General features: G+C 44.2%; 1 protein-coding gene across 3 annotated transcripts in view; it reads left to right on the top strand.

Moving 5' to 3' along the window:
* Positions 1-25541, top strand: part of prrg3 (proline rich and Gla domain 3) — an 87439-nt gene that overhangs the window by 42321 nt on the left and 19577 nt on the right. For 2 of the 3 annotated variants that reach the window (XM_078210390.1, XM_078210389.1), the window contains exon 2: positions 24132-24177. In XM_078210390.1, the coding sequence (XP_078066516.1) occupies position 24177 (1 nt within the window). In that variant the 5' untranslated portion in view covers positions 24132-24176. Of the gene's footprint in view, positions 1-15526; positions 15548-24131; positions 24178-25541 lie in introns of those variants that run through there. The other variant, XM_078210391.1, reaches the window with a different exon arrangement.

Genomic DNA, 25541 nt, shown 5'->3' with positions numbered 1-25541 from the left:
TGCTAACCACTGTGCTAGCATGCTGTTTTGTGAAGTTTTCGCAAAAATCTATTGCATAGCAGTAACATTTCTAAACACTGATGTTTCGGTCCCCTATCTTGGGTTGCATCTCTGGCCAATTTGAAGATGCAGATTCTTTCTGTTTTTTAAAAATCATTCCCAGATGGTAGTGATGGCTGCCATGTTGGGCCAATATGTGGCCCGCTTCCCTGATGTCTCACTAGCATTCCTGGCCCCGGCCAGTAATTGGCCAGTGGACCCATCCCCTCACCAATCAGGCTTCTACCTGGACAAAAATGCCATTCAGTTCCCAGTTCACGTCAGGGGTGGGTTCACACACTAGAAATGAATTCGACTCCCGATCTCTCGCCTCCTCTGCCAAAATCCAGCCCACAATGTCTATGTTAAAAATGTACTGCATTATATCAAGCATTTCAGATTATGCCATTCCTTGTATGGTGAAGTTTGAAGCAAATATCAAACTTGGTTGTGTTGTTAAAACACAATCTGTGTTATACAGCCAAAGTAATAATCAGCGGGGAAGACCATGTGTGTAAACATCATGTGTTCTATATCTCCTCAGGATTTGAGAGAATTAGTAAATTTAAAATCCCTGAACAAATAAGCAAATGGTGAATATTTTTAAAATTTCCTCCAATGCTTCACTAAAGTCTGATTAGTATGGGCAAGTGTATCAGGAGAATTATAGCAGATGCAACACAGTGCAGACAGCTCAAAGCACCATAAGCTTAGCTGGTATTACACTATTTCTAAAAATAACCATCAAACCATCTAGTGTGAAAACAACCCTTTTGTTAACTGAGTGCAATGTCAGTTGAAAACATTTGGATATGGAAAGCATTCCTGTCATCTGCTGGATAGTGATTTTTTAAAACATGAAATATTTTACTACCAGCAAGCGCATTATGGCTATTTTAATCATGCTTCATGTACATCATTCATAGTTAATATGCTGAGATTCTTTTCCACAATATTGTATATTTAAATATTGTGCCCTATCATACATTTGTATTGGTATTTGTGATACATAACACTGGAGTACATCTTTCTCTGTATAAGCCTTTTTTATTAAACAATTGTTTCTCACAGTTTAATAAATGAATTATCCTTTTAACTTTCCACAATGTGTGCAACAAAAGTAACAAATAATGCCCTCAAACGTTTTGCTCCCTCCTCTTCAAGATACTATACAGCCTGGAACAAAATACGCTGCTGACTGGCTGAGTGCTTGTTCAATGTTGGGCAGCCCCAACATAAGGTCACATATAACCACTTGCACTTTAAAGCAGAGGCACAGCAGCTACTGGTTCATTGCCTAGGCTGTGGTGGCGGAATAAAGAGAGGGAGGAGTCCCATGATCTCCGAAGTGGCACTGGAAGCCTTAGTGATGGAAGTCAAAGAGAGGAGAGAGACCATGGTTCTACAGGGGCCATGAGTCCTTTTGTGCGCACCCTGTAAAGGAAATGGGAGCAGGTGGTCAAGGAGGGTTGATATTCTGAGTTTGGTCCTGCCACAAAGACCTGGCTGCATTGCTGGAAAACATACTGTGGCATCACACTTCTGGTGGAGGTCAGTGAATGTACCTTCAAATGAAATCTTCCATCTACCCTACCACCAGTCTTCTAAACTGACAGTGTACCACAGCCCCATCTCTTAACCATCAGCAACCAGGGCTCATATCTATCATTTAGATGCTCCATCTCACCCTTGCACAGTTGGAAATGCTGCCATTCTCACACCAACCTCTCGCAGCATCCACACACCTTCAGCTATGGAGGGCATATCACCCAAATGTATTGAACACAGTCACTGATATTCTTATGTCTTAATTGCAGGACAAGGTCACATATAACCAACCACAGGGAACAGCAAAGAGCTGATGGGGGTAGGCATGCCTGTACCACCTGAGGCCTTGGGAGGAGACAGTGCTCTGCATCATTTGATGGGATGTGACTGAGATTGTTGTATCTGATGTTGCTGAGAACATTCAGGACAATAGAATTTTCCTGTCTTTTGCCCTTTCTTAAATTCCATTCACCTTCAACCTGCTATCTGGCATGGTAGAAGCTGTGGATGGTATGACTGGAGAATTTAACCCCTCTCCTGTGCCTCATCCCAACCCTCACCTTCTGCATTTTTGCTTTCAGATATCCAAAGTTTGCTGCCAAGTCAGCTAGTGCAGCTGAACTATGAACGACAAGAGCAACTCTGATGAAGCGCCATCACTTGATCCACCACAGATTGCTGCACTGCTGCGAGAGGCTGCATGCTCCTTTGAGTACAAGTATGTGTAACCACAATGGTAGTAGTCTGTATGGTGCCATTGGCTCACACTGGAACAAGTATAAATCTCATGACCTCTGTTTCAAAGTATTGGTGACCTTTGTGTGTGCTACAATGGAAGCTGAGACAGCAGCCACCAGATGGTGAAGGTACAAGTCCTGACCTGAATTTGATCACCACTTCCATGTTTGAAAGGAAGGGCTCCCAAGCTCTACGTGAAAAAAAAGCCATCTTTTGCAAGAATATCTAAAATCTCTCTTTCTAACTGTGGAAGTCAAACAGCCAGCAAAAAAAGATCGCAGCTGGAAAAAGGAACTGCAGAGCTTGGGAGCTACTTGGGTGGTTTTGGGAGCCCTTCCTTTCAAACATGGAAGCGGTAACCAAATCCATGTCAGGACTTGCATCTTCACCATCTGGTGGCTGTTGTCTCAACTTCCATTGCAGCACACACAAAGATCACCAATGCTTTGAAACTGAGGTCATGAGATACTTGTTCCAGTGTGAGCCAATGGCATCATACAGACTACAACCATTGTGGTTACACATACTTGTACTCAAAGAAACGTGCAGCCTCTTGCAGCAGTGCAGCAATCTGTGGTCCTGCAGATTACTAGGATTGTCGAGGCACCACCTTGAGAGAGGTTGGTTGGTACTGGCTCCAGGGAACACAAATGTTCTACCCTCTCTCAGGATAACAGTATTTGTGTGCCCACCACTTCCACTCCATCAGTGCCCTTGCTGTTACCTGTCAGCCAGCCCAGACTGCTGACACCCATGGTGCAATCTGAAGCTGCACCTCCAAGGCCCAGAGCTGCTTGGCATCGTCCTGCAAGGCTGCATTACTGCAGCCACTGGGATAGCACTGCATTGAAGCACTAGTGTGGAGATGCCGGCGTTGGATTGGGGTAAACACAGTAACAGTTTTAACAACACCAGGTGAAAGTCCAACAGGTTTATTTGGTAGCAAATGCCATTAGCTTTCGGAGCGCTGCTCCTTCGTCAGATGGAGTGGAAATCTGCTCTCAAACAGGGCACAGAGACACAAAATCAAGTTACAGAATACTGATTAGAATGCGAATCTCTACAGCCAACCAGCTCTTAAAGATACAGACAATGTGGTGGAGGGAGCATTAAGCACAGGTTAAAGAGATGTGTATTGTCTCCAGACAGGACAGCCAGTGAGATTCTGCAAGTCCAGGAGGCAAGCTGTGGGGGTTACTGATAATGTGACATAAATCCAATATCCCGGTTTAGGCCGTCCTCGTGTGCGGAACTTGGCAATCGGTTTCTGCTCAGCAACTCTGCGCTGTCGTGTGTCGTGAAGGCTGCCATGGAGAACGCTTACCCGAAGATCAGAGGCTGAATGCCCGTGACCGCTGAAGTGCTCCCCCACAGGAAGAGAACAGTCTTGCCTGGTGATTGTCGAGCGGTGTTCATTCATCCGTTGTCGTAGCGTCTGCATATGTTCATTCAACCATTGTCGTAGCGTAGCGTATTCTGTAACTTGATTTTGTGTCTCTGTATGCCCTGTTTGAGAGCAGATATCCACGCCATCTGACGAAGGAGCAGCGCTCCGAAAGCTAATGACATTTGCTACCAAATAAAGCTGTTGGACTTTAACCTGGTGTTGTTGAAGCCAGGCAAAGACACTTTCAAGGTAGGTACTCAGGGATTGTATAAGGGTGGAGGGTACAGGTTTGTGTGTATTACTAAAAGTATTGTTGGATTAAGTTGTTAAGGGTATTTTTTTTTTTGATGGCTTTTATTTCCATATTTTCCCTAATAGAATGCTGTGATGAGCCATGGCAGATAAGCTGAAAGATGGGGGATTCTGGAGTAATAGTGTTGTGGGGATGAGATCTTCGGGTACCAGAATTTGAGTATCCGCTTACAGATACCCTGTCTGGAGTGACGGAGTCCTAGATGCGTTCTCACTACTTCCTACTCCCCCGCGAGGTACCTTCCAAGGGCTGCACCCTCATGAGTTCCTCATGACTGGGAAGGATGCACCTGACAACCATGAACTTGGAGACATGTTCTAGCATTCAATTGAAGGGCTCCCAATAAGTGGTCCAAGGAGCATTGTTTTGGGACATTGATAATTTGCTCCATGCTGGGGCGGCACGGTAGCACAGTGGTTAGCACTGCTGCTTCACAGCTCCAGGGACCTGGGTTCGATTCCCGGCTAGGGTCACTGTCTGTGTGGAGTTTGCACATTCTCCTTGTGTCTGCATGGGTTTCCTCCGGGTGCTCCGGTTTCCTCCCACAGTCCAAAGATGTGCACGTTAGGTTGATTGGCCATGCTAAAATTGCCTCTTAGTGTCCTGAGATGTGTAGGTTAGAGGGATTAGCGGGTAAATGTGTCGGGATATGGGGGTAGAGCCTGGGTGGGATTGTGGTTGGTGCAGACTCGATGGGCCTGTTTCTGCATTGTAGGGTTTCTATGAATTTCTGTTCATGTTGGCACATAGCTTTCATTGTAGACTTTAATACTCGGGCATGGAGAGGAGCCATGAGCCAGGTGTAGAATGGGTGTTCCTTGTCACCCAGCAGCTAGCCTCTGGTTCTTTGTGCTGTCTCAGGGCTAGTAGCTGACTAGTTCAGGATGAATGCATCATGACTGCTGCCAGGATAGCAGGCATTCACCAACAAGACCCTCTGGGCAAATTTACAGAGTGGTAACCCTTGCATTTGTGGGACCCACAGCGTAGTCGAAGGAACCCTGCACCATTGGAAATCCTGCTAGCCTCACAAAGCCATGTGCCCACTCCTCTTTCTCTCTGCTAAAGAAAATACAATGAAATCCCAACTCCATTTGTACAGGGTCTCTGTCACCTACCTGAGAAGGAATTGGTCTGTGAACTTGAAATTTTGAAAATGTTGACGGCTGGAAGGTTCTATTGGTATAAATCTTGAGAGCTACCAGCAATGCTATCTTTGCCCTGCTGTGCTTCTGCAGGTGATGACGTTGGTCAGTGACCACCTCCTTAGAGAAATGTAGATGCCTCAGACACTGCACCTGGTTGAGGTATATGCTACTCCAGAAAGCCGAAGGATGAAACTGGAACCGAATCTTTGAGCTTTTATTTACAGAGGTGAACATGACAAACTTGCATCTCCAAACCCAACAACCACAGTTTCACTTTGCTCGTATGTACAGGTGCACAAGTGAATCCCCAGTTAATGCACACCACCTGAACAAAATTAAATACTTGGTTATTATACCGGGTGGAGTTTTCTCCGAAGACTGTTGTTGGGCAGGTCCTTTCATTAAGTATAAAGATTGGCCCCAGTTCCATGCTTCACCAACTGATTTTCTAGATTAGAACACTAAAGGACAAATTACGAGAAAATGTAACAACTGGGATTGTATCCCCTGGAATTCAGAAAGCTAATGGGTAATTTGATTAAAGTTCTCAAGATATTAAGAGGAATGCAGGATATTCAAAAACTATTTTTGCTGGTTGGGGTGTCAAAGACTCAAGGGCATAGTCTAAAAATTAGAACAAGCCCTTTCAGGAATTAGGAATTCGACATGCAAAGGGTGGAAGAGGTTTGTAACTCTCTCCACAAATGGTTATTGATACTAGTTCAATTGTGAATGTTAAATCAAATAGTGATAAGATATATGTAAATGTATTGAAGGATATTTGGCAAAGGCAGGTGGATGTAGTTAGTTTGCAGATCAGCCGTTGATAGACTGCTCTCTCCTTAATTGTGCCAAATCTCACTCGTTCCCAGATAATATTTAATTCAATCCTGAATCTTGGACCTCCTCCAGCCAAAAAGTATCTTCCCTTCATGGGGTGCAGGAGAACTTTAGATGGTACTAGCCTTCTCTTCCTTCTGTCCAGAGCTAGCCACTTCTGCTGATTATGCTCCATCTACAAATCATGCTGTACCACAACTACAGCCCCCCTCATTGAATGCAGATCTTTTCCTGACACACTTGCTGCATCACCTGACCTTGATTAATCTTAAAACTTCTGTCAACTCCACCAATAACACTCAAGGCAGTGCTTCCACTAACTTTAAAACAGCAAAAGGTCAAAAGCATCTCACCTGGAGGCTGAATGATGATCTCTTTAAATAGAGCTTAGTGGGTGGAGGGGATCTCTTGTGCAGCTGCGATTGATAAAGAGAGGGTGTTAACTTGACCTGTGCTGTTCAAAATGGTAAATTGTGTGACACACACACACACACCACACTGCTTGCCCGAGCACTTTACAATCGGGGTGCACTGTATGGATGCACCAGAAGTGTTCCAGCTTACAATTTCAATGTTTCAGACTTCTGCTGCCACCAGCAGTACTATGAAGCCAAATTTTGGGGCCATTGGACTTTTATTTCCAAGCAATCTTTATCACTCAAATTCACACGAATTTCATCCCATGGACAACAGGGATATTACAGAGTATCAACAAAAGCGCATGAGTTGCATTACGAGTATCACAGTTAGAGAATAGACTACAGAATCATAAAATCTTTAAACCATGGGACACACTAATCTGCATCTAAAAGGTGCAGGATTGTAAAGCACAATAGATTGCAATGCAGGCAGCATGCCAATTTTGTGCTGCCTGCTCTGTTCCATGATTTCCGCAACCAGGCAACACTGACTGTGTTGTTCATTGGCTAGAAGCATTGGCCACCCAATATTGTAAGTGGCTAGTACCATCTAAAGTTCTCCTGCACCCCATGAAGGGAAGATACTTTTTGGCTGGAGGAGGTCCAAGATTCAGGGTTGAATTAAATATTATCTGGGAACGAGTGAGATTTGGCACAATTAAGGAGAGAGCAGTCTATCAACGGCTGATCTGCAAACTAACTACATCCACCTGCTTTTGCCAAATATCCTTCAATACATTTACATATATCTTATCACTATTTGATTTAATATTCACAATTGAACTAGTATCAATAACCATTTGTGGAGAGAGTTACAAACCTCTACCACCCTTTGCATGTCGAATTCCTAATTCCTGAAAGGGCTAGTTCTAATTTTTAGACTATGCCCTTGAGTCTTTGACACCCCAACCAGCAGAAATAGTTTTTGAATATCCTGCATTCCTCTTAATATCTTGAGAACTTTAATCAAATTACCCATTAGCTTTCTGAATTCCAGGGGATACAATCCCAGTTGTTACATTTTCTCGTAATTTGTCCTTTAGTGTTCTAATCTAGAAAATCAGTTGGTGAAGCATGGAACTGGGGCCAATCTTTATACTTATTCAGGGTTATACATTACAAGCATACATCTCTTAGTCCAACAACTACAGTTTTAGTCTGCCTTTGTAACGGGTCAAGTGAATCCACAGTTAATCCTTCCTAATGTGTGATGCTCGGAACTACTCACAGTATTCCAGTTATGGTCTAATCAGAGCTTTGTATAGCTGTAGCATGACTTCAACCCCTTTGTATTCTAGTCTTTGCGATGTGAATGCAAGCATTCTATTCAACCTTTTTGATTATTTTCTGTACCCATTCATGACATTTGATCGATCTATGACTATGGACCACTAAGTCTCTTGGACCATAACTATTTTCACATTCACCATTTAGAAAGTACTTTGTCTACCTGTTGAGATCCAAGATGAATGACCTCACATTTAACTACATTAAAATCTATTTGCCACAGTTCTTTTCCCATTCACTCAAGCTATCAATGTGTTCGTAATTTTATGCTTCCAACTACACTGCTTGCAATGCAACCTATCTTTATAATCGACAAATTTGGATCACCGGATTTCTATGTCATCATCTAAATCATTAATAAATTTGATAAATAGTTGAGACCCCAATGTCGATCCTTGTGGGACACTACTAGCCATACTAATTACAATTTTGTTAGACCTTGCACCTCCAACTCTTTCCTGCCTTCCACTCTATCACATACCCTCCTTTGTTATTTTTCCCACCCTCATCCCTTTTACTTGTTTAAAACTTTTCCAAATTCTGTAGGAAGATCTTCAACTTAAGACCGTAAGACATAGGAGCAGAATTAGGCCACTCGGCCCATCAAGTCTGCTCCACCATTCAATCATGGCTGATATTTTTCTCTTCCCCATTCTCCTGTCTTTTCTCCATAACCCCTGACACCCTTATTAATCAAGAACCTATCTATCTCTCTTAAAGACTCTCAATGACCTGGCCTCTACAGCCTTCTGCGGCAAAGAGTTCCACAGATTCACCACTCTCTGGCTGAAGAAATTCCTCATCTCTGTTTTAAAGGATCGTCCCTTTAGCCTGAGGTTGTGCCCTCTGGTTCTAGTTTTCCCTATTAGTGGAAACATCCTCTCCACGTCCACTCTATCCAGGCCTCTCAGTATCCTGTAAGTTTCAATAAGATCCCCCCTCAAACTTCTAAACTCCGAGTACAGACCCAGAGTCCTCAACCGTTCCTCACATGACAAGCTCTTCATTCCAGGGAGCCTCCACTGAACCCTTTCCAAGGCCAGCGCATCCTTCCTTAGATATGGGGCCCAAAACTGGTCACAGTACTCCAAATGGGGTCTGACGAGAGCCTTATATAGCCTCAGAAATACATCCCTGCTCTTGTATTCTAGCCCTCTCGACATGAACGCTAACATTGCATTTGCCGTCCTAACTGCCGACTGAACCTGCATGTTTACCTTCAGAGAATCTTGAACAATGACTTCCAAGTCCCTTTGTGTTTCTGATTTCTTAAGCATTTTCCCATTTAGAAAATAGTCTTTGCCTCCATTCCTCCTTCCAAAGTGCATAACCTCACACTTTTCCACATTGTATTTGATCTGCCACTTCTTTGCCCATTCTCCTAACCTGTCCAAGTCCTTCTGCAGCCCCCCTGCTTCCTCAATACTACCTGTTCCTCTACATATCTTTGTATAATTTGCAAACTTAGCAACAGTGCCTTCAGTTCCTTCCTCCAAATTGTTAATGTATATTGTGAAAAGTTATGGTCCCACCACTGACCCCTGAGTCACCGCTAGTCACCGGCTGCCACCCTGAAAAAGACCCCTTTATTCCCACTCTCTGCCTTCTGCCAGTCAGCCAATCCTCTATCCATGCCAGGATCTTACCCTTAACACCATGGGCACTTAACTTATCTAACAGTCTCCTATCCGGCACCTTGTCAAAGGCCTTCTGGAAATCTAAATAAATTACGTCCACTGGTTCTCCTTTTTATCTAACTTCCTCGTTACCTCCTCAAATAACTTTAACAGGTTTGTCAGACGTGACCTCCTCTTGAGAAAGCCATGCTGACTCAGTCCTACTTTATCATGCACTTCCAAGTACTCTGCGATCTCATCTTTAATAATGGACTCTCAAATCTTGCCAATGACCGAAGTCATGCTAACCGGCCTATAATTTCCCATCTGCTGCCTCCCTCCCTTCTTAAACAGCGGTGTTACATTAGCTACTTTCTGCTCCTCTGGTACCTTCCCTGCCTCCAGTGATTCCTGAAAGATCATCACCAATGTCTCCACAATTTCTTCAGCTATCTCTTTTAGAGCCCTGGGGTGTAGTCCATCCGGTTCAAGTGATTTATCCACCGTCAGACCTTTTAGTTTCCCCAGAACCTTCTCCTTAGTGATGGCTGCTACACTCACTGCGCCCCCTGAATCTCCTGGAGCTCTGGCATCCCACTGGTGTCTTCCACCGTGAAGACTGATGCAAAGTAACTATTCAGTTCCTCTGCCATTGCTTTGTTTTCTATTATTATTCTCCAGCCTCATTTTCCAGCGGTCCAATGGCTATTTTTGCCACTCTCTTACCTTTTATATATTGAAAAAAACTCTTCCTATCTTTTATATTACCAACTAGCTTGCACTCCTGTTTCATCTTCTCCCCCCTTATTGCTTTCTTTAGTTGTCCTCTGCTTGCCTTTAAAGGCTTCCCAATCCTCTGGCTTCCCACTAATCCTTGCCACTTTGTATGCTTTTTCTTTTGCTTTTATGTTGAACTTGACTTCCCTCATCAGCCATGGATGCCTCGTCCTCCCCTTAGCATGTTTTCTCTTCCTTGGGATGAATTTCTGTTGTGCCTCCCGAATAACTCTCAAAATCGCTCGCCATTGCTGTTCCACTGTCTTCCCTGCTAGGCTCCCTTTCCAATCAACTCAGGCCAGCTCCTCCCTTATGTCTTTGTAGCTACCTTTATTTAATTGTAATACCATTACTTCTGATTCCAGCTTTTCCCCCTCAAACTGCAGGGTAAATTTTATCATATTGTGGTCACTGCTCCCTAAGGGTTCCTTCACCTTAAGTTCCCTAATCAAGTCTGTCTCATTACACATCACCAAATGCAGAATTGCCTGTTCCCTGGTAAGCTCTGTCACAAGCTGCTCCAAAAAACCATCTCTTAGACATTCCACAACTTCCTTTTCTTGGGATCCACTACCTACCTGATTTTCCCAGTCCACCTGCATATTGAAGTCCCCCATGATTATTGTAATATTGCCTTTTTTATATGCCTTTTCTATCTCCTGATTTATTTTCTGCCCCACATCCTGACTACTTTTAGGGGGCCTGTACATAACTCCCATCAGTATCTTTTTACCTTTGTGATTCCTCAACTCTTCCCAGAGATTCTATGCCGTCTGATCCCATATCACTTCTTGCTATCGATTTAACTTCATTCCTTACTAACAATGCAACCCTGTCCCCTTTGCCCATCTGCCTGTCCTTCCGATAGGAGACACATCCTTGGATATTTAGATCCCAGCCCTGATCCCTTTGCAGCCACGTCTCTGTGATGCCCACAACATTGTACCGGCCAATTTCAACGTGCGCAACAAGCTCATTTACCTTGTACCTAAATGCGCGCAGTAATACGGAACAACACCCTCAGTCCTGCATTGACCACCTCCCTTCTCATACTTGTCACCTTTTTTGCTCTGCCTGAGGTTAGATGAAATATTACTTGAAATATTACTTCTCTTCCTCTCTCCACAGATGCTGTCTGACCCACTGAGTATGTGGTCAGCACTTTCTGTTTTTGTTTCAGATTCCAGCATCTGCAGTATTTTACTTCCATATTAGATTTTAGATTACCTGGTTTATAATTCCCAGGTTTTCCTTTTTTATCGTTCTTAAATAGCAGAGTAACATGCACAATTTTCCAATGTAAAAGAACATTTCGTGAATCAACAGAACGTTGGAAGATGGAAAGCAGCGTGTTTTGGTGATTTTTCACTCTTAATTGCCATTGTTCAAAGTTATTTTGCTTACATTAATTTTGACAAGTTGCTGTCCCTGATTCGGTACTAGTTTCCCTGGGATTTCCAGCTTGCTGACTATACTCTAAATACCAACACAAAGTAATTCTTCAGCAATTTGCCTTTACCTTATTTTCATTGACACTCTGACCATTATAAATTGCTCCTCTTTTTTTATTCATTTGTGGGACATGGGCGTCGCTGGCTGGTCAGCATTTATTGACCATCCCTAGTTGCCCTTGAGAAGGTGGTGGTGAGCTGCCTTCTTGAATCGCTGAAGTCCATGTGCTGTGGGTTGACTCTCAATGCCGTTAGGGAGGGAATTCCAGGATTTTGATCCAGTGACTGCGAAGGAACGGCAATATATTTCCAAGTCAGGATGATGAGTGGCTTGAGGGGAACTTGCAGGTGGTGGTGTTCCCATTTATCTGCTGCCTTCGTCCTTCTAGATGGAAGTGGTCATGGGTTTGGAAGGTGCTGTCTAAGGATCTTTGGTGAATTGCTGCAGTGCATCTTGTGGATAGTACACACTGCTGCTCCCGAGCGACGATGGTGGAGGGATGGAATGTTTGTCGATGTGGTGCCAATCAAGTTGGCTGTTTTGTCCTGGATGGTGTCAAGCTTCTTGAGTGTTGTTGGAGCTGCACCCATCCAGGCAAGTGGGGAGTATTCTATCACACTCCTGACTTGTGCCTTGTAGGTGGTGGATAGGCTTTGGGAGTCAGGAGGTGAGTTACTCGCCGCAGTATACCTAGCCTCTGACCTACTCTTGTAGCCCTGTGTTTATGTGGTGAGTCCAGTTGAGTTTCTGGTCAATGGTAACCCCAAGGATGTTGACAGTGGGGGATTCAGTGATGGTTACACCATTGAATGTCAAGGGGCAGTGGTTAGACTGTCTCTTATTGGGGATGGTCATTGCCTGGCATTTGGGTGGCGCAAATGTTACTTGCCACTTGTCAGCCCAAGCCTGGATATTGTCCAGATCTTTTTGCATTTGAACATGATCTGCTTCAGTATTTGAGGAGTTGCGAATGGTGCTAAACATTGTGCAATCATTAGCGAACATCCCCACTTCTGCCCTTATGATGGAGAGAAGGTCATTGATGAAGCAGCTGAAGATCATTGGGCCTAGGACACTACCCTGAGGGACTCCTGCAGAAATGTCCTGGAGCTGAGATGATTGACCCTCCACAACCACAACCATCTTCCTATGTACCAGGTATGACTCCAACCAGCAGAGAGTTTGTTCCCTGATACCCATTGATTCCAGTTTTGCTAGGGCTCCTTGATGCTACACTTGGTCAAATGCGGCCTTGATATCAAGGGCTGTCACTCTCGCCTCGCCTCTGGAATTCAGCTCTTTTGTCCCTGTTTGAACCAAGGCTGTAATGAGGTCAGGAACTGAGTGACCCTGACGAAACCCAAACTGGGCGTCACTGAGCAGGTTATTGCTGAGCAGGTGCTGCTTGATAGCACTGTTGATGACCCCTTCCATCACTTTACTGATGATCGAGAGTAGACTGATTGGGTGGTAATTGGCCGAGTTGGATTTGTCCTTTTTGTGTACAGGACATACCTGGGCAATTTTCCACATTGTTGGGTAGATGCCAGTGTTGTAACTGTACTGGAAGAGCTTGGCTAGGGGAGCGGCAAGATCTGGAGCACAAGTCTTAAGTACTATTGCCGGAATGTTATCAGGGCCCATTGCCTTTGCAGTATCCAGTGCCTCCAACCATTTCTTGTTATCATGTGGAGTGAATCGAATTGGCTGGAGACTGGTATCTGAGATGCTGGGGACCACTGGAGGACGCCGAGATGGATCATCCACTCAGCACTTCTGGCTGAAGATTGCTATGAATACTTCAGCCTTATCTTTTGCACTGAACTGCTGGGCTCCTCCATCATTGAGGATGGGTATATTTGTGGAGCCATCTCCTCCAGTGAGTTGTTTAATTGTCCACCACCATTCTCAACTGGATGTGGAAGGACTGCAGAGCTTAGATCTGATCCATTGGTTGTGGGCTCGCTTAGCTTTGTCTATCACTTGCTGTTTTCGCCATTTGGCATGCAAGTAATCCTGTTTGGAGGCTTCATCAGGTTGACACCTCACTTTTAGGTATGCCTGGTGCTGCTCCTGGCATGCCCTCCTGCACTCTCCATTGAACCAGGGTTAATCCCCTGGCTTGATGGTAATGGTTGAGTGGGAGATATGCTGAGCCATGAGGTTGCAGATTGTGCTGGAGTACAATTCTGCTGCTGTTGATGGCCCACAGCGCCTCATCGATGCCCAGTCTGGAGTTGCCAAATCGGTTCAAATGCTGTCATATTTAGCATGGTAATAGTGCCACACAACACGATGGAGGTTGTTCTCAATGTGAAGGCGAGACTTCGTCTCCACAAGGACTTTGCAGTGGTCACTCCTACCGATACTACCATGGACAGATGCATCTGCAGCTGGCAGATTGGTAAGGATGAGGTCAAGTATGCTTTTTCCTCTTGTTGGTTCCTTCACCAACTGCTGCAGACCCAATGTAGCAGTCATATCCTTTAGGACCCGACCAACTCGATCAGTAGTACTGCTGCCGAGCCATTCTTGCTGGTGGATATTGAAATCCCCCACCCAGAGTACATTTTGTGCCCATGCCACCCTCCGTGCTTCCTCCAAGTGTTGCTCAACATGGAGGAATACTGATTCATCAGCCGAAAGAGGACGGTACGTGGTAACCAGTAAGAGGTTTCCTTGCCCATGTTTAACCTGAAGCCATGAGACTTCATGGGGTCCGGAGTCGAAGTTAAGGACTCCCAGGGCAACTCCCTCCCGACTGTATACCACTGTGCCGCCACCTCTGGTGGGTCTGTCCTGCCGGTGGGACAGGACATATCCAGGGATAGTAATGGTGGTATCTGGGGTGTTATCTGTAAGGTATGATTCCGTGAGAATGACTGTCAGGCTGTTGCTTGACTAGTCTGTGAGACAGCTCTCCCAATTTTGGCACTAACCCGCAGATGTTAGTGAGGAGGACTTTACAGCGTCAACAGGGCTGTTTGTTTTGCCGTTGTCTTTTCCGGTGCCTGGGTCGATGCCAGGTGGCCGTTCGGTTTCATTTCTTTGTTGAGACCTTGTAGTGATTTTTACAACTGAGTGGCTCGCTAGGCCATTTCAGAGGGCAGTTGAGAGTCAACCACATTGCTGTGGCTCTGGAGTCACATGTAGGCCAGACCAGGTAAGGACGGCAGATTTCCTTCCCTAAGGGACATTAGTGAACCAGGTGGGTTTTTACAGCAATCGACAATGGTTTCATGGTCATCAGTAGACTCTTAATTCCAGATATTTTTTATTGAATTCAAATTCCACAGTCTGCCTTGGCAGGATTCGAACCCAGGTCATCAGAACATTATCTGGGTTGCTGGATTAATAGTCGAGCGATAATACCACGAGGCCATCGCCTCCTCGACATATAATTAGTTTTCCTCCGATAATTATCAAAAACATTGGTTTGCCATCGGTTGGTTTTGCCTTCTCTTGCAAGTTTCATTTCATTCTTCCTTTCTGTAGTCTTTACTATATGTTTTGTCACTCTTTGCTGTTCCTTGCATCTTTTCCATTTAAAATTTCTTGTATGCTTTTTCTTTTGGTTTTATTTTGTCTCTTGCCTCTTTGGACATCCATGACTTTTTTTGCAGATAGAGGCGTAAGGGGTAATTGCTCTATCAGTTTCTGTATCATACTAACTCATTTTGCACATCTCCCACTAATCATCTGTCATTCTACCCATTAACAGATTTGTCAAGATTACTATGGGCAATCTCTTTCTTCTTGTGATGAAGTCAGCCATGCCTAGATATGTAAGCTTAGTAGCTGATTTACTTTCTCATATTTAAACACTACATTAAATTTGAGCATGGGAATGGAGAGAGATGTCCTGGTATCACAAGGGTTTAAGGAGGTTTTGTTGTGCTGTGCAGGTCAGTGCCAGGAGTCCAGCCTTGACAACCTGGATGTAAGGCCACAGATGCTCAAAGAACTCTTTACAAGTAGTTAAGGTCAGTGAATATGTCTTGATAAGTCATATGCCACCAAATACATCACCAGCCTCAGTCTAGGTGTTCTATTCACTACACCCTCATCACTTACCTACTACTATTTATATCAATCAGGGCTGAACTCGCATTCAAATGTTTCACTTCACCCTTACATACTTGGCACTGCTGCAAATCATACAGCTTTCACTAATTGTCATTCGACAAATATATTGCATGACATTCACTGACCTATCTTCCCTCTTTTGTAAGACCAAAGTGGCATGCAACCAGAGACAACAGGAGCTAATCAGTGGGGGACAGGCATGCATTCCCTGTTGTAGGGTATTGGATACCATTCAGTAGGACTTAATGAAGTATTTGTAGTCTTAAATAGATTGACTCGGTGGGCGGGACTTGCAACCCCTTTGTAGCAGGAATGGGGCCTTAAATGCAGTGAGTTGTTCAAAGCTCCATCGACTTTGGCGGGAACAGAAAATCCCGCTGGCGGGAGGGGGCATAGAATTCCACCCTATATATTTATTAACTACAAGAACTGTGTACATATATAATAATAAAAGGTTCAAGCTGTCTCCATGCTTGCTTGTGCACACTGGCTCTGTCCAACACTAGACTGGCCCCGAGGTGTGGATCATGTGTTCTCTTCCATTACTGTTTGGGTGGTACCATATTTACTCCCATTTAAACTCTAAATGCTAGACCTTTATACTACACCTCCTCCAAGTCTTAATCCAATGTATTTCAAGTTATTCCAGTTCATCATTGTTATTACAATCCCAGTTCCCCCCTTCAATTCTCTGAGTTCATAGTTTCAGACAGTCTGGAGGCCTTATAGTTCTTCCATATCTCATTTGCAGTACTGTTGGAGGAGTGGTAAACTCTGTTGATTTGGAGGTTGTCCTGGCATCTGGATATCTTCTCATCCCCTTATTCCATTCCATTCCATTCCATTGTATTGAACCTCTCTTTGTTGATTCAGCAGTTGTGGTGATAGGTAGTTGTTCCATCTCATGTTGTGCTCATCTCCATGTCATTTTTTTCTTTGCTTCTTTCATGGTTTGGGTCGTTGCGATATCGTCTGATGGAAGATGGTTTTTCCTGTTATGGGGATGTGGTTTTTCAGTCAGCTCACCTTTGTGTTTGGCTATGTGGTGGACTGTCGGCAATGGATGTCTGCATGGTTCAGCATCATCTGTGCCACTGTCATGCTGGCTGGGAGTTGCAGCGTTTGCTCTGTGGTCACAGAGTTGACGTCACTAACATTTGTCAAAGGTTGATCTGGTTTTTGGTTCCTCTCTTGTCTATTCTCCTTTGGAGGCTTCATGGTAACCACCTGAATGGTTGGCTGGTCTGACCAATGAGAGATTTCTGGCACCAGTAAAGAAAATGAACAAACCTGCTCTGCAAAGAGAGAAGACAGTTCAGAGCTGAAGTTCCAGTTAGGATACTCTTTCTTGCTTGAGCTCTCAGGAAGTTGCAGTTCTGTATAATTTATGACAGTGGTTGTTTTGATATCTTCTGTCCTTTTGAGGACTTTAAAGGCTGCACATGGATCTCTGCTCAAGAGTGAAAAATCCGATTACAGATGATGTACAGCAGCTCGAAGATTTGTTCGCTGTCATAACTTAGTGGTTCCAGAATCATGCCTGTGTTCAGAAGTTGGATTCCTCCAGGCCCATAGAGTGGTGTAAAAGCAAATTACTGTGGATGCTAGAATCTGAAACAAAAACAGAAAATGCTAGAAAGTCTCAGCAGGTCTGACAGTATCTATGTAAATAGAATACAGCTAATGTTTCGAGTCTAGATGACCCTGAAGCCCTTTGGAGGATTTTGTTACATTGTAGGCTAAAATAAAGTCAATGATATTAGTTATTTTTGTACTTCAAGTTTAGAGGATGATTTGTTAATTCCTTGTCTAGCAATAATGTTGTGCTATCAGGCCTGCCGAATAAAGCAGTGTGTTGTTACTTTGTTGAGCTTCTGTCTTTTTATCTAGACCTGAAGTAATCCTATATTTAAACGTTTTTCTCCAAAGTCCCCAATTATGTGATTAATCTGGGCCTTGGATAAGCCCAAATTAATCTGAAGAGTGGATTTCTGATCCATGGTTAACACATTTTAAAGTGTAGGTCTTGCTTTAGGACGTTGTTGAAATATAAGGTAGCGTTTGTTTGAATGCCAGAAGTTCACCTATGCCTGCAGTCCCGGCAGGCCGCTGCAAAGGCACTCGTGCTGAGCCTTGAAGAAAGTTTAAGCAATGGTGTGTTTAAGCATTGCCTCGGGAATCCGGCTGGCAGTAGTATTTATTCCTATATAGCAGGAAACTTTTAAAAGACTGAAATATTTTTAAACTGGCCAAGAACTTAATTTTTTACCTCACCTCTGCCAGGTCCTTTGACTCTGCAACCAATGGGTGTTCAAACAGCACTTCCATGCAATCGCTGGAGTCCTCAGTTGCACAGCAGAATTTGTTTTCTTCTGCCCTCTGCTTCCAATTCTGCTATGGAGTTTCTCTCAGGCAATCTCCATCTTCACATTAGATGTTTTCATTCAGGTCAGAATGCTGCTTCTACAATTTTCCAGCTTTGAATATCTGCTCCAACATCTCTGAGATCCTGAGTTTTTCCAAGGGTTACCACCATATTATAGGATGTTTGATACCATTCTGTAAGTCTTAATGTAGGTTGACTGTATGTATTTATTAACTACAAGAACTATGTACATACGCATACATAGTGAAGGGTTCAAGCTATGTGCTGTTTCCTTCTAGCTTGTGAATGTAGCTCTGTCCAGTACAGACTTGACTCCTAGGTGCAGGTCATGTGTTTGCTTACATCACTGTGTGAGTAACCCCATTCTCAGTCCCATGTTAACCCTATATATGATGTGGAGATGCTGGCGTTGGACTGGGGTAAACACAGTAAGAACACGGGCATTCGGCCTCTGATATTCGGGTAAGTGTTCTCCAAGGCGGCCTTCACGACACACGACGGTGCAGAGTCGCTGAGCAGAAACTGATAGCCAAGTTCCGCACACACGAGGATGGCCTCAACCGGGATATTGGGTTCATGTCACACTATTTGTAATCCCCACAGCCTGCCTGGACCTGCAGAGTTTCACTGGCTATCCTGTCTGGAGACAATACACATCTTTTTAGCCTGTCTTGATGCTCTCTCCACTCACATTGTTTGTATCTTAAAGACTTGATTAGCTGTAAGTATTCGCATTCCAACCATTATTCTGTAAATTGAGTCTGTGTCTTTATATGCCCTGTTTGTGAACAGAATTCCCACTCACCTGAAGAAGGAGCTTGGGGCTCCGAAAGCTTGTGTGGCTTTTGCAACCCTATATATACCAGACCCTTAAACTACATTCCCCAACCCCTATCCATGAGACAGTGCTGGCCATTATTGGACATCCATTGCTCGGATCATGCCCAGCAGCAGGTCTGAAACCACCAAGATGATAGTATCCTTATACCATATCCTTCTCCCCACATCCAGTCTCTCCACATCACACATTCTTCTCATTTATAAACTGCAGATTTTCCTCTCTCGCTTTGTATCCGATCTTTACTTTTGTGCCTTTTCCATTTCAGATACCCAAGAGGTCTAAGCTAACTGAACAGTGTCAGAATATTAAGCAGCAAGTGTTGATGAAGTCACCAGCATTTGCTTTCATGCTTGTAGCCACTAGGTCAGAGGCTGATACTGTACACTTCTCAGAGGGTAGATTAGAGGCAGTGGGGGTGATTCTCCTAATTTTTCAGCACAGTGGACCGGGAGAATCGTGTGGGGGTCGATTCGAGGGATTCCTGCGAGCGTTTGCGCCCCGCTAGCATCTTCCAGTGCCAGATTTCTGGCACGGTCTGCTCCGCACTGGAATTCGGCGGGGCTAGCATTTAAATGACATTTTACATTTCATTTACGTGCTATTAGCGGACCCGGGACTAAATTCTCTGGAACTACTAGCCTCGCCACCCCACCAGCGGAGATTACAGTAGCTTCTCACTCTCGGGGAACTAGCGGCCCAACCCTGCTGGAGTGAATGGGGGGGGCAGTTGGGCCCCTCAGGGGGTCGGGCCATGGGAGGGGGCTGCTCCCTAGGCATGGGCGCCTGTGTCCCCGGTACTGTCCAAGGGGCAAAGTGCCCATGCCCAGGGGGCATCTTGGCACTGCCCATCGGGGGGCGTGGCCTAGGGTGGGGCCTATTAGGGGTAGAGCCTATTGGGGGCAGGACCTAGGGATGGGGGAGGTTCTGCTGTCACTCTGCATTGTGATCGATGAGGGTGGGAGGGAGGCCAGCAATCGGGGTGGGCTGGGGTAGGGTAGGGGGGGTATTGGCACTTTGGGGTGGAGCTGGAGATCAGGGTGGTCCGGGATGGGGGGGGGGGGGGGTCGAGGCTGGCCCAGGAATGGTCAGGGGGCCACGATCGGGCCACGAGGGGGTTGGGGGGGGCAGCACTGTGGGGGTCCTGGGCTGGCCAGTGAACGAGTTGGCCAGCAAATGGGTGGTTGACGGTTTGGAGCGCATGCGCAGAGGCCCGCAGGTTTCAGCCTCCCATGCGGGAATAAGCCCCAGCCCCCTGAAATCTAATGATATTCATACTGGTGGCCTCTGCATTGCACAGAGTGTGGGAGATTCTAGTGTGAAATCCCATTGAAAAGGGGCGGCACGGTAGCACAGTGGTTAGTACTGCTGCTTCACAGCTCCAGGGACCTGGGTTCGATTCCCGGCTTGAGTCACTGTCTGTGTGGAGTTTGCACATTCTCCTCGTGTCTGCGTGGGTTTCCTCCAGGTGCTCCGGTTTCCTCCCACAGTCCAAAGATATGCGGGTTCGGTTGATTGGCCAAATTGATTGCTTAAAAAAAAATTGCCCTTAGTGTCCTGAGATGCGTAGGTTAGAAGGATTAGTGGGTAAATATGTAGTGATGTGGGGGTAGGGCTTGGGTGGGATTGTGGTTGGTACATACTCGATGGGCCGAATGGCCTCTTTCTGTACTGTAGGGTTTCTATGATTTATATGATAACAGTGTGAATTACTCCAGTTTTTTCCATGAATTCAACACTTCGAATTTTTTTGGGAGAATTCCACCCAGAAGAATGAGGGGGGAATCTCATACAAAACATATAAAATTCTAACAGGACTAGAAGGGTAGATGCAAGAAGAATGTTCCTGATGGTGGGGATGTTCGGAACTAGGGGTCACAGTCTGAGGATATGGGGTAAACCTTTTAGGACTGAGATGAGAAGAAATTTCCATCTACATATGGTGCAACACCAGGCGTAAGTAACCTGCAGCCAGGGCAAGAATAGCGAAAAGTGCCAGCCCACTGGAGGGTGAGGGTCCGCTGCTGTAATCAAACTAGGACCTTAATGGGATGCTCTATGGACGAATGCTGATGGGTAAGTGCAACAAAATACCTGGTGCATTGGTGGGCCTGTCAGGCCACCTGCAGTTGATGTTGAATATAGAGTAGTTCAGAATCAAGTTGACATTGGGCTTTGCATGGAGCTTTGAACCCATTCTTTCCAGGGCAGAAATGGTGGCCAATTCCATTAGCACAGCTGTGGACCGACTATAATGTAGCCTTATGGCTGATATTGATGCCGATTACAGCACAAGCAGAAGCCACCCAAACCTGGGCACTGCACTGAACCTCCGGACTGAATTCACCCAAGCTCAGCATGCTGCCATATCAATTTGGACTGCTCTCGTGCAAGCTAGACTGTGCAAAGGAGCTTGCAGCGTGTCACAACCATTCAGCCATCTGACCTTCAACATGGTACCAGGATTGCTGAGGTGCCTGCTCAGAGGAGTGACAGTGGCTGCATGGAACTCAAAACTGCTGTTGTCTTTCAAAAAAACTGCACTTGGCTTCCTGCCACTGCCATTCCACCAGTGCCCTTGTTGTTGCCTGTCAGCCAGCCAGCCGATATTGCTGGCACTAGTGCTGTGATGGTGAAGTCTGAAGCTGCACGTTGTATAGAACAGCTCAAGGTCATCCTGCAAGACCATCTGCTGTCTTCCCCACTGAAACTCAGTAGCTTTCCACCAATCATGGAACAGCCACCGGGATAGCACTGCATAGGTGCACTAAGCAAGGAAAAGGCACACAGAAGACAGGCACTTGGGGAATGTGCAAAGGTGATTAGTAAATATTTGTATACTAAATGCATGCTTTCATTTGTAAATTTAATTTGGAATGTATATTTGGGTATTTAGATTTTATTGTTGTTTTCTGGCCAATTGGACACTCTGATGCTTAGTGACAGAGTGAGTTTGTGATGTGGGACTGTTGATAAATGGGGAATTGGGGTTATGTTTGCTAATCTTCGAGTCGGATGAATTGTGACATTCTCTCCTGAGTATTGTGAGGCTTCTCCAAAGCAGTTGAGGCAGTGGAAATATTTCTCTATGCCAATGGTCTGTTGCATGACATTTTATGGGGTAGTGTAGCTATCACTGTATATATGTTCGGCACATATGCATAAGTTCCACACTGTATCATTCTCCATGTGGTCAGCGGATAACTCTTGTTGCCAATTCAGCATTCTTTTCAGCAGGTTGTCGTTTTCTCTGTGTCCTCTGTTCATTCTCCAAGTTGTGTTCTAAGAGGGAATGCCTACTGGTGCACCCATGTTTGTGGGCAACTATTCATAAGCCTTGAAATTAGCAACAAAAGTCCTTCATTATCTCCTATACCACTCTCTATAAGCTTTTCTAACTTGAAACAACTATAGAAAACACCAAACACTTATAGAATCAGAGCAACTAGAAAAATGGGCTAAAAAATGGCAAATGGAATTTAACGCAGACAAGTGTGAGATATTGCACATTGGAAGGACAAACCAAAGTAGAACGTACAGGGTAAATGGTAGGACTCTGAAGAGTGCAGTTGAACAGAGGGATCTGGGAATACAGGTACAGAATTCCCTAAAAGTGACGTCACAGGTGGATAGGGTCGTAAAAAGTGCCTTTGGTACATTGGCCTTTATAAATCGGAGTATCGAGTATAAAAGTTGGAGTGTTATGGTAAGGTTATATAAGGCATTGGTGAGGCCGAATTTGGAGTATTGTGTACAGTTTTGGTCACCTAGTTACAGGAAGGATGTAAATAAGGTTGAAAGAGTGCAGAGAAGGTTCACAAGGATGTTGCCGGGACTTGAGAAGCTGAGTTACAGAGAGAGGTTGAATAGGTTGGGACTTTATTCCCTGGAGCGTAGAAGATTGAGGGGAGATCTGATAGAGGTGTATAAGATTTTGATGGGTATAGATAGAGTGAATGCAAGCAGGCTTTTTCCGCTGAGGCGAGGGGAGAAAAAAACCAGAGGGCATGGGTTAAGGGTGTAAGGAGAAAAGTTTAAAGGGAATATTAGGGGGGGCTTCTTCACGCAGAGAGTGGTGGGAGTGTGGAATGAGCTGCCGGATAAAGTGGTAAATGATTTAACATTCAAGAAAAACTTGGACGGGTTCATGGATGAGAGGGGTGTGGAGGGATATGGTCCAAGTGCAGGTCAGTGGGACTAGGCAAAAAATGGTTCGGCACAGACAAGAAGGGCCAAAAGGCCTGTTTCTGAGCTGTAATTTTCTATGGTTCTAATAGCCAGAAGAAATCAACCAACAACACGCCTTTAAGTTGATGATCCCTTTAAATAATGCTTGTAGAGGGATACTTTCTTCCTGCTGAATGTGTATGCAAGGTTAAGAGAGGGTGTTGGCTAGAGCATTGCACTCAACAATGACACGTCTGGCATCAAATATGTCATGATCTGCATACTTCGAGCAGCTATTCACCAATGTGGAATTCAGCGTTATGTGTGTGTGTGTTGTGGAGGGAAGTTTCAAGGACACGCTCTATCTCTCAAAAAAATGGCACTAACAAGTCAGATTTCTCACCCTAAGTATTTAGAGGCTTGCATTTAGTTGGGCCTTTCGTTCCTGCCAAGTTTGCTTCATTTTAGTATCTTTCTACTACTAACAGGTTCTCCAGTAAGAGTCATTTTCAAAGAATGTGTTCCCCTGCATATGTATGTTATATATAGATTTGAAACATGCCTCCAGATTTCATTTCACTCAGGAAAGTGAATTAGGGAAACATTGAGAGAGAAGAAGAAATATTTAAAGAAAATCAGTGCATATCATCAAAACTACAATTTGCATGTCTGAAGATTGCTGCAGTTGGTTTAGGTTAATTTGTGCAAGTTTTAACATTGGACTGCCAGCAGTGTAATTTCGTAATTGATCTGCCGCACTAAAGATATGTTTCCTTAATGAGTCGTGTAAAATACAGTTTGAGAACTGAAGTCACATTTGATACAATCTCATAATGTAACTTTGTTATGAACAGGGATCTCTTTCCGTGACAATCTGGTGTTCAATTGGGTGCTTATAAACAGAGTTTGTCAATCTCTGAATTATGATGCAACATGGTATTGTTATGTTTGACCTAATAACTGGCTAACAATTAGTGAACATATTTAAGCTACTTCCCATGATCAACAATTCTTTTTACCATGTTTACAGCTTTCTGGTTTGACATGGCCACTTGCCTATTGCTACTGACAACTTCTGTCTTGTTGACAGGTATATGTGTTCTACCCAGGGAAGAACTACTGCAGGCTAGCAAGAAGTGAGTAAAATCATTTTTATTAATGACTTAATTTCAGAACTTAAATTTGCAACATTTTAAATCCCTTTCTGCAGCAACAGCATTGTTTCAACTTTTCCCAGTGAGGGACTGACTACCTTTGTGGGATTTATAGTCTGGTGTCCTTTGTGAATTCAGCAAAATATGTAATGTTTATAAATCTTACAGTAGAAGCCTGGGCAGTTTTTATGTTAGAAATTGCCAGGAAAATTCAAAATAAAACATTTTCTCTTTGTCTGAGGCTTTGGTTGCGTCTCACTTAGATAACCAGGGTCAGCTTTGTTCCTTTTACATCATGGTTGATGTAAGGGGAACAAAGCCTTGGAAAAGCTTCAGAGGAGTGTGACAAAAATGAAACCCAGCTTAAAACACCACAGCTACCCAGATAAGCTTATAAAGCTTGGTCTACTTGAGTGATCTAAATGTTCTGGGACAACGTGACAGAGGTATTTAAGATTATTATGGAACTAGACTATATTCATATTCACAGATTATTTCAATCAATAGGTTGAGGGGGGCAGGTGCAGAGGTTTTCCTACAAATTATTCAAGGGCAGAATTATCTTGCGTGTTGGGAGGTTGTTCTTTTCCCAGTGGTCCTATAGAACAAGTTGCTGGCTTGTGTTGATTTGCACTTTTCAAAAGAGAGCCGAACCAATTCCTGCCTATGGCAAAGAAAAGGTAGGTGGAGTGATAAATAATATAAATCCTGGTCAATGTGATCTTCTCAGCTCGTTTCAGTCGTCTAAAACAGTTCTGAATGTTAGCTGATATTTTCCTCCTAGATTGGCTCTAGGTTTCTTAATCATATTTTCTCTCTCTCAGGAGATTGCACGGCCCGAGTTGTGCATTGTGACTGTGTTGATCAGTTGAATGGATGGGTTGTTTTATTTACTATCATCTTCATATGTTTATAATAGAAGCTGACTCTGCAGTAACCATGGGGCTGTTTGATTCAATCTTTATCATTGATAGGGATTCTGCCTGCAGCTTTTTTTTCAACTAAGCAACTACATCCTGATCTATCTTCACTATCTCTTAGGCTGGGATGTTCATATTTTTTGCTTTCTTTTGCTTTCCTGCAGATTTCAAACTACAATGTGCAAACTGCCTGGTTACATGTTTAACGCATTAGGATTGTCTAAACAATGTGTTTTAAATTATCTAAATTATGTGTTTTACCTGAGAATTATTTTTTAATTTCTAGGAGGGAGGATGAATTGTGCTACATCCATGTCATTATGAACTGTTCTCTTGCCTCAGGTTCTCTTGAGCCATATAAATACTGTGCTTATATGATCAGTAAGAAGTCTCACAACACCAGGTTAAAGTCCAACAGGTTTATTT

The sequence above is a fragment of the Mustelus asterias genome, chromosome 4, assembly GCF_964213995.1.
Source record: "Mustelus asterias chromosome 4, sMusAst1.hap1.1, whole genome shotgun sequence".
Classification (NCBI taxonomy): Eukaryota; Metazoa; Chordata; class Chondrichthyes; order Carcharhiniformes; family Triakidae; genus Mustelus; species Mustelus asterias.
This window is presented reverse-complemented; position numbering and strand designations above follow the sequence as displayed.